The following is a 12,796-nucleotide window of genomic DNA, read 5'->3' on the forward strand; positions in this document are numbered from 1 at the left end:
TGATAAAGAGAAACATAATTCCAAAAATATCATGAACTTTGAAATGAAACAATCACAATTAACTTTTATTATTATCAACTGGTATTGTAATGATTATACATCTACTGATTTTGTGAACATAAATGAGCCACTCTTTTGTAATTCTACTGAATAACGTCAGCCAAGTCAATCTTGGTAGCTGCAAATGCTTTCAATAGCCAAACTACCACTTGCCTTCGGAGGAACCAATTGGGATGTGTTACAAGTCTAGCCACTGTCATTATCTTAGCAAAATAACCATTGTTTTTCAGTTAAAGGGACATGCAACGCAATTTTTGTTTTTATTATCCAGATAGAAAATACAAAATTAAATAGCTTTCCAATTTACTAGTATTATCAAATTTGCTTCATTGTCTTGGTATCATTTGCAGAAGGAGCAGCAATGCACTACTGTTTACTAGCTGAACACATCTTGTCAGCCAATGACAAGATGACAAATGTGTGAGACCACCAATCATCAGCTAGCTTCTAATAGTGAAGGATATGTACAGTACATATTAATTTACTACAAAGGATACCAAGAGAACAAAGTACATTTGAAAATAGAAGTGAATTTAAAAGTCTCTTAAAATTACATGCTTTGTCCGAATAATTAATTTTGACTTTCCTACCCCTTTAATGATATGATAAGTCAATTGGGGACAAATATGCAGCAAGATTAGGCTTGTGAAGCCTGCATGTGCCCTTGAAGTTGGAAAACTTTTTCAAAGATGTTTTTGTACACAGTTAAACACCTTTTATTAAAATATTCACATGTTTACAGTCCCTTTAGCCGCACTCCTTAAACTATAAAACAGCCTCTAAGGTGCAGCAGAACTGTGGAGAGGAAACAAAGGAAGAGAGGAATACAGAAAAGATATATGGGCACCGCAATGCAAACTGTGTACACCAAATGATTGACATGCCAGTGTAACAGATACTGCTTATTCAGAAGTATTACAAAATAAAGACTATTATAAGGTACAATATCATTTCACCACTAGGCATAATAAATTAGAAAAAGTTACCATACCAAGGTTTTTTCATTCCTTTTTTTATTTAGTGACAGTGCACTACATTGTTCAGTGTTCCGTCAGTAAATCTGTCAAAAAGGGACCTATTTGGACAGGTTGCTGTTGTACAGTGAACTTGTACGGCTCTTTTCTTATCTAAATCCTCAGGAATTAAAACCACTTAAAACACTTAAAGTGTTGCAATCTTATCATGAGCAAATAATTTGTTTTATAGTTATTGTTAAGGATATGTACTTAAAAGAAGTACATTACGTTCTTGCAAATAGACACTGGGTACTTGACCTTATATGCATCCAACTAAACAGACTCAAAACCATTTAATTCAGCAACATATTTACTTAAAAGATTTTTTCACCCTAGAAAAAAAAAAGTTTTATTGGCAGCAACTCCAAACAGACAATATTCTCCCAAATATCTGCTTATACATTAAAACATTTCAGTTGATTATTTCAACTCTAGTTCAAATATCCTCAAAATGTGGCCTGTTAGGGAGGCCTGTGGACAGGTTTGAAAACCAGTGATCTATCTGAATCATAAAATAATTGATTTATTGTATTGCTTTTTTTTAATAAACAAGAAAAAAAAAAAAAACAGTGTATGGCTTAACCTGTATAGGCAGGTACCGTCTCAAAATGTGAGGGCGCTCATGCAGTGGAGCTTTTTGAATCTAGCGGAACGTTTTAGCTCATCTCTAATTATTTTCTACAAAAGTGCATCAGGTTCAGGCAGTCTGGTTTACAGTTTGAAGCATAAGTACTGTGTTAGCAGGCATTTGTCTGAGAGGGGGCAGAAAAATAACATAACCAAAATAATATTTATGGATCTTGAGTGAATACAGAGGCACTTTTCCTGCAGCCCTTTTCACTGTAAACTTGATGTATAATGGTTTACAAATTTGCTACACATCAATCACTTGAGAAGCAGAGGTTTATGTGATCTCTCAATGCAAGGTTGTCTGGATACACAGAAATATATTTGAAAGTAAGAAACATATTTAGAGTCCTCCAACATTTAGTACTCAAAACTGTGCATATAAAGGCTAAGGAAATTACTTTTTAAACACACTGCATACTAAATGACCTCTTCTAAAGAGTATATTGTCAAGGTGTCTTAAAGGGATATGAAACCCACATTTTTTTCTTTTATGCTTCAGATAGAGCATGCAACTTTAAGCAATTTTCTAATTTACTCCTATTATCAATTTTTCTTCCATCTCTTGGTATGCTTTGTTGAATGGGCAACAATGCCCTACTGGTTGCTGACTGAACACATGGGTGAGCCAATGACTATCTATATATATTTGCAGCAACCAATCAACAGCTAGAACCTAGGTTTCTTTGCTGCTCCGAGCTTTCCTAGATAAAACTTTCAGCAAAGGATAACAAGAGAAGAAAGAAAATGAAATAATGGAAGTAAATTGGAAAGTTGTTTAAAATCGTATGCTCTGTTTAAATCATGAAAGAAAGAAAAAATTGGGTTTCATGTCCCTTTAAGCACCTCTTAGCTATAAGGTTGCTTCCAGGAGTCAGACATTTGCCTGATTTTGCCTCTCCCATGGAAGCATCTGTAAGTTGTTTACTCCAATTCCTATTCAAAGGCAGTGATTTGAGTTCCTTTTGGTATTTAACACTAATACATTTGCAATGCATATGTTGTAGTTACATAGTAAAAGGAAGAGACAGGCACAGCAAGTTCAGCCTTTTACTATAGATGTATTTATTGAAAGACTTGCCTTGCACTGACAGGAACAGAAAACCACCCCAATCAATTTTTAATGTCTGAAAACCAGTAAATAAATATATTACCGCAAAATGCAACATCAAATATGTACATCACATATAACTACCCAAAGAAAAGAATTAATGTGCAAATGACTGAAGACTACCACATCTATTACAGATATATTTATCAAAGATCAATGACAACATATTAGGATGCCATTTGCTGTATATCAAAACATTGCAGACATCCCAACTCTCCCTGAAGTTCAGGGAGTCTCCCTGATTGTAATAGCGGCTCCCTGATGCCAGCAAATGGAATGCAATCTCCCTGAAACTCCAAGTACCATGATCCAATGTGGCCCAAATCCGGAAAAGTGTTTCTTTAAGGGATGCCTTTAGTTGCTGGGACGTTATAGAACCCTCAAAGCATGCATCAGTAACCAACAAGCCCCCACTGATCTTAATAAAAAAAAACACAAATACTACCTTATTTACTGCACGTAATTAAACTTTGTATTCTAAAATATTTAAGCATTCAACAAGCGTACGATCACTGGAAAATAGGTTTGTTGTATGTGGTTGTGCAATAAAGCTACTTTTTTTTTAATGTGACTTTAGCGGGAAGCTACTTTAATAATAAGTCTATCTTATTTAGGGTTTCAAGGTGTCCAATATATAACTGGGAGGCGGGGGGGTATTGGGGGGTGGTAGCGGCGCAGTAGCGGGTGAAGCCACCTCCCTGTGATGAGTTTTTGCAGGTTGGGATGTCTGACATTGTAATACTATGACTATATAAAGGACAAGTAAACTGAAAGTTGTTTCATAGTCTAGGCTCTATGTAAATCATTTTGGGTTTCATATAAAATAGCTGGTTTATGGAAATCTATGTAACATTTTTTAAGGGCAATAGCTATCAGCTGGATTTCAGAGTTTAACGTTTTCATCAACACACTAACAATGCTAAAAACAAAATAGCTTAATCATGTTCAAATGGGTGGTAATGTTAAAGGAAAGGAGCATCTACCCTAATCTAAACCTTGTGCAATATCATGTTAGGTATTAGTAAGAAAAGAAAAAAAAAAAAAAATAGAGCAAGAAACATAGGCAAAACAAGGTTTCAAGTTGAAATTACAAATGGAATTTATCACTAGGTATAAAAATGAAAGGATACTAAATCCAATTTTTTTCTTTAAAGTGAATGTCAATTTTCAGCAAAGAGTGCCCGGTTTTTAAAAACACTTTTAAAAACAGGGGCACTTTCATTGATGAAAATTTACATTGCACCGGATTTATAGAAATACTTACCTTTTGCTTCTGCAAAGCCGGATCGATGATCCCCCCCGCCTTCTTCTTCCTGCTGTACAACCACAGCAATGACGAAACCGGCTTCCTCCAATCACAGCTGGGCATAACGAGATGGACGCTCTGGGGTGCAAGCCATGATTGGAGGAAGCCGGTTTTGTCACTTCTGACGTCAGTACAGAGGAACTGAGGCTGGGATCGCCGATCTGGGTTTGCAGAAGTAAAGGGTAAGTATTTCTACAAATCCGGTGCAATGTAAATTTTCATCAATGAAAGTGCCCCTGTTTTTAAAAGTATTTTTTAAAACCGAGCACTCATTGCTGAAAATTGACCTTCACTTTAATGATTCAGACAGAGCATGCAATTTAAAGCAACTTTCAAATTTACTCCTATTATCAATTTTTCTTTGTTCTCTTCCTATCTTTATTTAAAAAGCAGGAATGTAAAGCTTAGCAGCCGGCCCATTTTTGGTTCAGAACCTGGGTGCTGAACCTAAAATGGGCTGGCTCCAGAACTTTACATTCCTGCTTTTTAAATAAAGATAGCAAGAGAACAAAGAAAAATTGATAATAGGAGTAAATTTGAAAGTTGCTTAAGATTGCATGCTCTAGCTGAATCATGAAAGAAAATTTGGGCTTAGTATCCCTTTAATTATAAGTGTCTGTAAACCTCCAGTTCGTAGATGATTCCCAACATAGGGGCCATAAAAACCAATGTGTTTCTTCATGATTCAGACAGAGCATGCCATTTTTATAACATTCACCATTTGCTTCTATAGTCCAATTTATTTTGTTCTCATGTTATTCTTTTTTGAAGAGATATCTAGATAGGTAACGTGCACATGTCTAGAGCACTACATGGCAGGTAAAAGTGCCGCCATCTAGTGCTCTTTGTTGGAAAACTGCTGCCATGTGAATGCTCTTAAGAGAACATTTCTGCTAAAATACCAAGAAAATAATGAAAATTAGATAATAGAAGTAAATTGAAAAGTTTAAAATTGTTTGCTTTATGAATCATGAAAGAAAAATTGTTGAATAGCAGAGATGTAAGATCAGGAGTATGCAAATGTCTAGAGCACTATATGGCAGCAGTTTTGCAAGAGGGCAGCAGAATTTCCTGACTAGTGCACCAGACCCCTACCTAGGTATCCATGGGGACGAAGCAAATTAGATAACTGAAGTAAATTGGAAACATTGTCTGCTCTATCTGAATCACAAGAGAACATTTTTGGGTCTCATATCCCTTTAAGTAATTTCAGAATTCTTTTGTTCCATGTTAGCTCTGTTTTGCTTTGTTTTCTGTCTGTTTTCCCCCGGTCTGGAGTGTTTTGTTAGTCACACATTTGTAATACCCAGAAAATAAACAAAGAAAAAAAAGGAACAGATGTATTCAGCTTCCAGTCTAGAATTGTCTGACAGATCGTTGAGTAATTCAGAAGTATTCGCTTACAAAGAGAGCACCAACAATACAGTTATTAAACTGCTCTAAATCCCATTCATAAAATACGCAGCAACTTCTAACAGCAAATAATCGCTCAAAATACACTTACATAAGCTATGGAGTTTATGATGGAACAAATGATGTTCCATCATTGGCATTTTATCCATTAAACATCCCTTTCACTGAGATGTTGTAGTTAATCAGCAGTTTTACTGTATTATGTCATAGGAATGCAATCTAAGTCTTGAAATTGACTGTTGGATTGAATGTTCTTCTTCTATAGCATATAGCATAATGCAGTCATTCAAAGAAGTTTGTCCTACATAAATATGCAAAGCCACACAGCTAAACCGCACGCACTTACATTGTTGAATTGCAAATGAAAAGGAGACACAGAAAAGGGAACGCAGGTTGGGAAGTATAACGATCGTATCTTATTTTACAGAAGTTATTCGTTCTGTGAAGTTTCAATAGCAAATTGAACCCTGTGATGCAGAAAAGTTCTAAAAGCAATTCATTATAGCAAATTGTTGTAACCATCCCTAGGTGGCCAAGGACAGCAACGCTGGGTCACATTTGTTTGTTGGAATAACTAAAGGATACTCTGTCTATATTGTTACATAGTACAACAACATAAATGACATATTAAAGTGAATGTCAATTTAGAGCGATTACCTAAAGTGAAATGATAGAAGTTAAAAAAATGAATGAGAGTTTCATTCATGAAATTGTTAGTATATACTTTTCTTCCGAGATATTTCACTATAAACAATATACAGATAATAGCTGTAGTTCTGGTCGCCATTTTCAGCATTTGATTGACAGATGACTCATATGCAATCAACGTATCGTTGTTTCCCGCCTGGCAGTGGCTGTTTGCGCAAAGGGGCTGAACGTGCTGGGGGGGAGGACAACGATTAGTTGATTGCAGATCACTACACTGAGTGTTCATTTTGCGAGAAAACAAGTTATTTGCTGGGGGTTTTACACAATCTGTTTCTTTTTATATTTTCTTTAACATGTTTGTTTTTACCAAAGGAGCACTATTTAAAGGTACAGGAAACCCCAACATTTTCTTTCATGTTTCGGATAGAAAATACAATTTCAAACAACTTTCCAATTTACTTCTATTCTCAAATTTGCTTCATTATCTTGTTATCCTTTGCTGAAGGAACAGAATTGCACTACTGGCAGCTAGATGAACAGATCTAGTTAGCCAATCACAAGAGACAAGAGATGTGTGCAGGCACCAATCAGCAGCTAGCTCTCACTAGTGTAGGGTATGTGTGTATTCTTTTTCAACAAGGGATAACAAGAGAACAAATACCATTTGAAAATAGAAGTGAATTTAAAAGCGTCTTAAAATTACATGCTCTATCTGAATCCTGCAAGTTTAATTTTGACTTTCCTATCCCTTTATTATCCCTTTAAATGACTCTGATAAAGCATGCAATTTTAAAGGGCATTATAGGGGGAAAATATATGCTCTAATTTGTTAGAACATGTAATTTTGTAACTAGCAACCCTACAGTGCTATGTATTTAACCCTCACAAAGGTGTTAAAATGTAGTTAAAGTACTGCTCAGGATCTGCAGAGAACTGCTGGTCTCGAGTGACCCAATCAACAGCGCTAGCGATACAACCCAGCTATGTGACTACCACATCTGATAGGCTCACTGGTAGTTTCCTCTCAGGACAAGTAGCTCTCTTTGTCTCCTGATTGATACTTTAACTATGTGATTAACCTCTTTGGGGGGGGGGGGGGGGGTTAAACAAATAGGGCTAAATTACAAGTGGAGCGTGAAATATGATCTCTGGCTAATTTTCTAAAAGTGCCCAAAATGCCCTCAAAATAGAGGGTATTATAGTTTTTTTATTTTTTAAAAATTTAGCTTTTTTTAAATAAAAAAAAACCCCTGCACTAGGCAGTTTTGGGGCTAAAGTTGGTGGGAGTGGGGTGTTATAAAAAAACAGCATTAAAAAGTGCCTTTACATTGCAGCCTATGGGAACTGTGTGTTCCCAGTAAATAGATGTGTATATACACATCTTAACACATAAATATATATATGTATATAGTCATATACATATATATTTACTAACTGCTGCCCATCGCTGAGCTACTTACCTTTTCGCTGCGCGAGGTTCTGATGGCGTCTAACGGCATCAGAACGAGGCTCCCATAGGAGCCAATGGAAGTGCGTTCTCGTGAGCACAATGCTTCCCAGCAATATGAACATGAGCTCGCGTTTGCATTGCTGTAAACTTGTAATACCAGCACACATTAGCGTGTGCTGGTATTACAAAGTGGAGAGCAAATATCCCTTTAGCTAAAGCGATATATTGGGCTCCACTTGTAATCTGGCCCATTTTATCACTGGTCGCCAGTGATAAAATTACATTCTCTTATGAATAAGAACATGCCATTTCACCACTATAAAATACCTTCCAATTTACTATTATTAACAAATTCACTTGAGTGTCTTTAGCACTATGGCAGCAGTGTTTGCAACAATATATAACACAGGTACAAACATTGTTGCAAATGACCCTGCTATAGAGAGCTAAAGACATGTGCATGCTGCTGAGCTCCAATTAACCTACTTAGGTTTACTCTTAAACAAAGGATACCAAGAGAATTAATCAAATTTAATCACAATAGTAAACTGGAAAGTTTTACAATTTTTTTTTATTGTAATCATGAAAGTTTCTTTTTTACTTTCTTCTCCCCTTAAGCTGCAGGTTATATTTTTAGTGGCTACGTGGCTTGCAGAATCACTCACTCACTGGCCTAGGCTTCTCATTAGTTATTTGTATATTTTATGATTAGGCATTTAGGCTTTATACAAAGAGGGTAACTAGAAACCCTTGATTCTGAAAACAAAAATTTAAATTAAAAGGTATATGAAACCCAAAAAAATTCCTTTTGTGACTCAAAGCATACCATAGTTAAAAAGATTCCACTTTAATTCTTTTATCAATTTTTCTTAGCTCCCATGATATTCTGTGTTGAAGAGATACCTAGGTAGCCATTAAGTGCTCTTGCAAATAGATAACTTTCTTGCAAAACTGCTGCAATATAGTGCTCCAGAAATGGGCCGGCTCCTAAGCATATGTCCATGCTTTTCAACAAAAGATACAGAGAGAACGAAGAAACATTATAATAGAAGTTAATTAGAAAGAACATTTTGGGTGTAAATTGTATAGCTTTACAACACATCCAAGTATTGTATATCATTAACATATTAAGATCGCATTTTTTTTTTAATTATTTTAATTTTGCTTTTTATCTTAACTTTTAATTTTCCTTTTTTCGTTCATGCCCCGCCCATCTTCCACTTCCTATTTTTCTGTGTGTTGACGAATAGAATGGTCCCACCCGCTCTATACGTAGCTCAAATGCGCGTTCACAAGCACAGAGCGCATTGCGCATGCGCGAATCGTCGATTGTTCCTTCAATGCGCATGTGATTCTGTGATCAGCACGCGTCAAAAACGTTAGATAGATGTTATGATTGTTTGGTAAAGCACCTATATACTTACTTATACTTAGTGACTGCTAGTAATGCGATGTGCTTTAATGTAGCCGAGCTACAGTCTAAACAGATGACATTCTCGGCTGTTCCCAAAAAAAGCTATGCGCATGCACGAATCGGGAATGCGCGTCCAACATAATGCTTCAGAAAAAATATTTGCCGCATGCGCAAACCAATAAATTGGCGGATGACATCGCTTCACGGCCAGAAAGTCAATTGGTAGATCTTAAAACGTGATCAGGAAGTAAAATAAAACAAAAAGAAAAAACGGGTTGAATTGTAAGTAAAAAAAAATACACTTTAATTGCAGAGAAAACTGTATTTACATCAAAATGAGTAAAAAAAACATGAATGTAAGTCCTATTAAATTTAAATGAACTATGTAACTGAGATTAGCGAAGCATCTAACATTCCTTTCACTTTAACTGCAACACATGCTGCTGTAAATATATAGATGAATTGGTTGGAATACACACATTAAATTCATTTATAAAACTTCTTAATATGATAACAGCTTTTGGGACATCACATTAAAATCTAAGGTGGGTCCCTTAAAACTGTGGGCCCAATTACAAAACAAAAATACATAAAACATCCATGGTGTTCACACCTAAGTATTTTACTCTGTTTCCCAGGGCACTTTATGCTATCTTTATAATCTATCATTGTAAATTAGCATACCAAATAGAGTACCCTTACCTGTACAAGAAATATGATCAGGAAGTAAAAATTTGCTATTCTTCTGAACTGCTCAAACAGGTTTTTCGGGACAAAGTTCCAGAATGTATACTGCAAAAGATAACAACAACAACTTTAAGCCATGAATAAGATTTACTGGATTTATTTAACTATATATAGTAGGTAGTTAGAAAACAACATATGTTTGTTTCATACACACACATCCAAACACAAACACACATACACTATAAATATCTATAAATATTTACACCATCTCTGCAAAATGTAAAACAACACATTTATTTATCTTATCCTTTGCATGTGGTCTTCAGTCTAGTTAAGGGTTTCTGTTGAAATTCCATTTTTATTGTTATTTTTCTGATAATAATCCATGTACAACCCTACTATACTGCTAGCTATTCCTGTTGCCTTTCTTTTGTTCCCTTTAAATTATCTGAAATAATTACTTAGGTTTATCACAGTAGATTGTATTTAGCAAACGTTGAATTTGTGTGTAACAGTGCATTATGTATTATATTAAACTACAGTAATTGTACCTATATCAATTCCCTTTTCTACCAAAGCCAACCACCAGTACCACTTTAAGAAAACCTGTCTATTTTTTGGAAAAAAGCAACGTTGTTACTTTAAACATTAAACAGAAAAAACAAAGTAAAATCGCTTCAGTAAACATTTATTTATTTCATTTAAACTATTGCTGGTGCAGACTCCATCCACAAGCTACTTTCATACTAGCCAGATACGTACAAGCAAACAATATGTTTTCAAAGTTTGCCAAGAGAATGGTTTGTTTGGCATCTCTTGAACAGCAGGAATTAAATTCCCATAGTAATGAAAAATGTATTTACCTTTAGGATATAATCCAAGGATAAACATACACCTGCCGTATAAGTATTTAAAATTGGCCTTGATTTAAAGCTTAAAGTGAAGGTCAATTTTCATCAATAAATGCCCGGTTTTTAAAAATACTTGTAAAAACAGAGGCACTTTGATTGATGAAAATTAACATTGCACGGGATTTGTAGAAATACTTACCTTTTACTTCTGCAAAGCCGGATCGCCGATCCCCCTCCTTCTTCTTCCTGCTGTAGACCACAGCAATGACGAAACTGGCTTCCTCCAATCACAGCCGGGCATCACAAGCTGGACGCTCTGGGGTGCAAGCCATGATTGGAGGAAGCCGGTTTTCGTCATTTCTGACGTCAGTACAGAGGAACTGTGGCTGAGATCGGCGATCCGGTTTTGCAGGAGAAAAATGTAAGTATTTCTTCAAATCCAGTGCAATGTTAATTTTCATCAATGAAAGTGCCTCTATTTTTAAAAACCGGGCACTCATTGATGAAAATTGACCCTCACTTTAACCAAACTCTACAGCATAAGTAATATAATGAAAACACATTCCATTTACCATATATATATATATATATATATATATATATATATATATATATATATATATATATATATATATATTATATATATATACATACATATATATATACACACACACACACACAGTATATATATATATATATATATATATATATATATACACACACACGTTAGCAAAGATGTGCACTCTCACTTAATTGCAGCAGCCAGGGTGCTAGTAGAATTAGATATACCATCAAAGAAAAACCTTGCACTCACTGGACTTTGACAAAATTTTACTTGGCAAAAATAGTGACGTTTCGGGGACAGTGTATCCCCTTCCTCAGACAGTGAATGCTTCAAACATTAGTGAATTTATACAGGAAAACAAATAAACCCCTCCCCCCAATTAGCAAAAAAAACGCCAAATGTGTTGCTAAGGTGACCATATGTCACAAAGTAAACATAGTGTAAATATAATACATAAAATGCAATATGAGCCATCACTGCTCATGTACAAATTGTGACAGTGCAAATGTTCATATTAAAAGACCTGTAGCAATACTGGGCATGGTGAAAAAACTTACATTCCACAGTTATAGTGATCACAATATACCCCTTATATCCATTATGCTAGGAGAGCCAACTAGTATTTAAAGCCTCTTGGGTTATACAATGAGCTGTCAGATACTAAATAAATATATATAAGCTGACTCGCAACCTACCAAGCACAAAACTTGTAGAAGTCCTGACACCGATCGCCGTGTATCACGCCACCGCAACCGCATACACAGCAGTAAAGGAAAACAGACCCGGAACTGCATCAGCCGCTCACGTGGGTGGCGATGCACCAATCACCCGGGTTGCGGTTGCCATGGCGATGAGTCACAACGATCCTAATCTGTAACAGAAAGAGAACGCCAACATAATACTATGTAACAGTTTTAAGAGTAGACATAACCTACTCGGATGCAAAGCATTATATTGTCAGCACTAAAACACTGTATCTTATCTATGATAAAACGTGCATGTATCTACACTCATAGTAAGCGCCGCTGTGTTAACTATAACCCTGCTGTAAGGTTCCATGCTGTATACCAGTACATATGCAGTGTAGCTATCCTGCCGTAATATGGCGAGTAATATGTAAGTCTCATACACGGTAGCACACTCCGCATATCAGAGGAGGGCCACGATAGTAGATAAGAGACCCAGCAACCAATAGACGTTCCCAAAAGACAGTACACGAAGCACCTCAAACAGAAATGAAAATAATAGATCGAGAGAACCCAGCAAGAGTAGACCACAAAAAGAGAATAGAACAAAATAACAAGGAATAAGTAACAAAAATAGCAAAGGGTAAACAACAAAAAAAGGGGATGAAACAAAAGATAAGCAAAGAATAGACAGACATAGAATGGAACAAAATACCAAAGAATAAGTAACAACAATAGCAAAGGGTAAACAACAAAGAAGGAATGAAACAAAAGATAAGCAAAGAATAAACAGACATCGAATGGAGTGTGGACTCTCAGGTTGGATAGCCTGGATGACGTGGACCCTCATAATCTGTAAGGCAGATATCAATAAGGACTGGATCTATTCTACAAAAAACAATGCCAGTCAAACATAGTATTGAGTCCATGGGGTTGCAGGGTGTTTAAACGAAAAATCCATT

The 12,796-nt window shown here is 35.8% G+C and overlaps 1 protein-coding gene across 1 annotated transcript in view; it reads right to left on the reverse strand.

Annotated features, from left to right (window-relative positions):
• ATP11A (ATPase phospholipid transporting 11A) overlaps positions 1-12,796 on the reverse strand; it is a 413,089-nt gene that overhangs the window by 161,777 nt on the left and 238,516 nt on the right. Inside the window, exon 3 of the mRNA XM_053707775.1 lies at positions 9,748-9,837. Within this exon, the coding sequence (XP_053563750.1) occupies positions 9,748-9,837 (90 nt within the window). The remainder of the gene's footprint in view (positions 1-9,747; positions 9,838-12,796) is intronic.

This window comes from Bombina bombina, chromosome 3 (assembly GCF_027579735.1).
Source record: "Bombina bombina isolate aBomBom1 chromosome 3, aBomBom1.pri, whole genome shotgun sequence".
Lineage (NCBI taxonomy): Eukaryota > Metazoa > Chordata > Amphibia > Anura > Bombinatoridae > Bombina > Bombina bombina.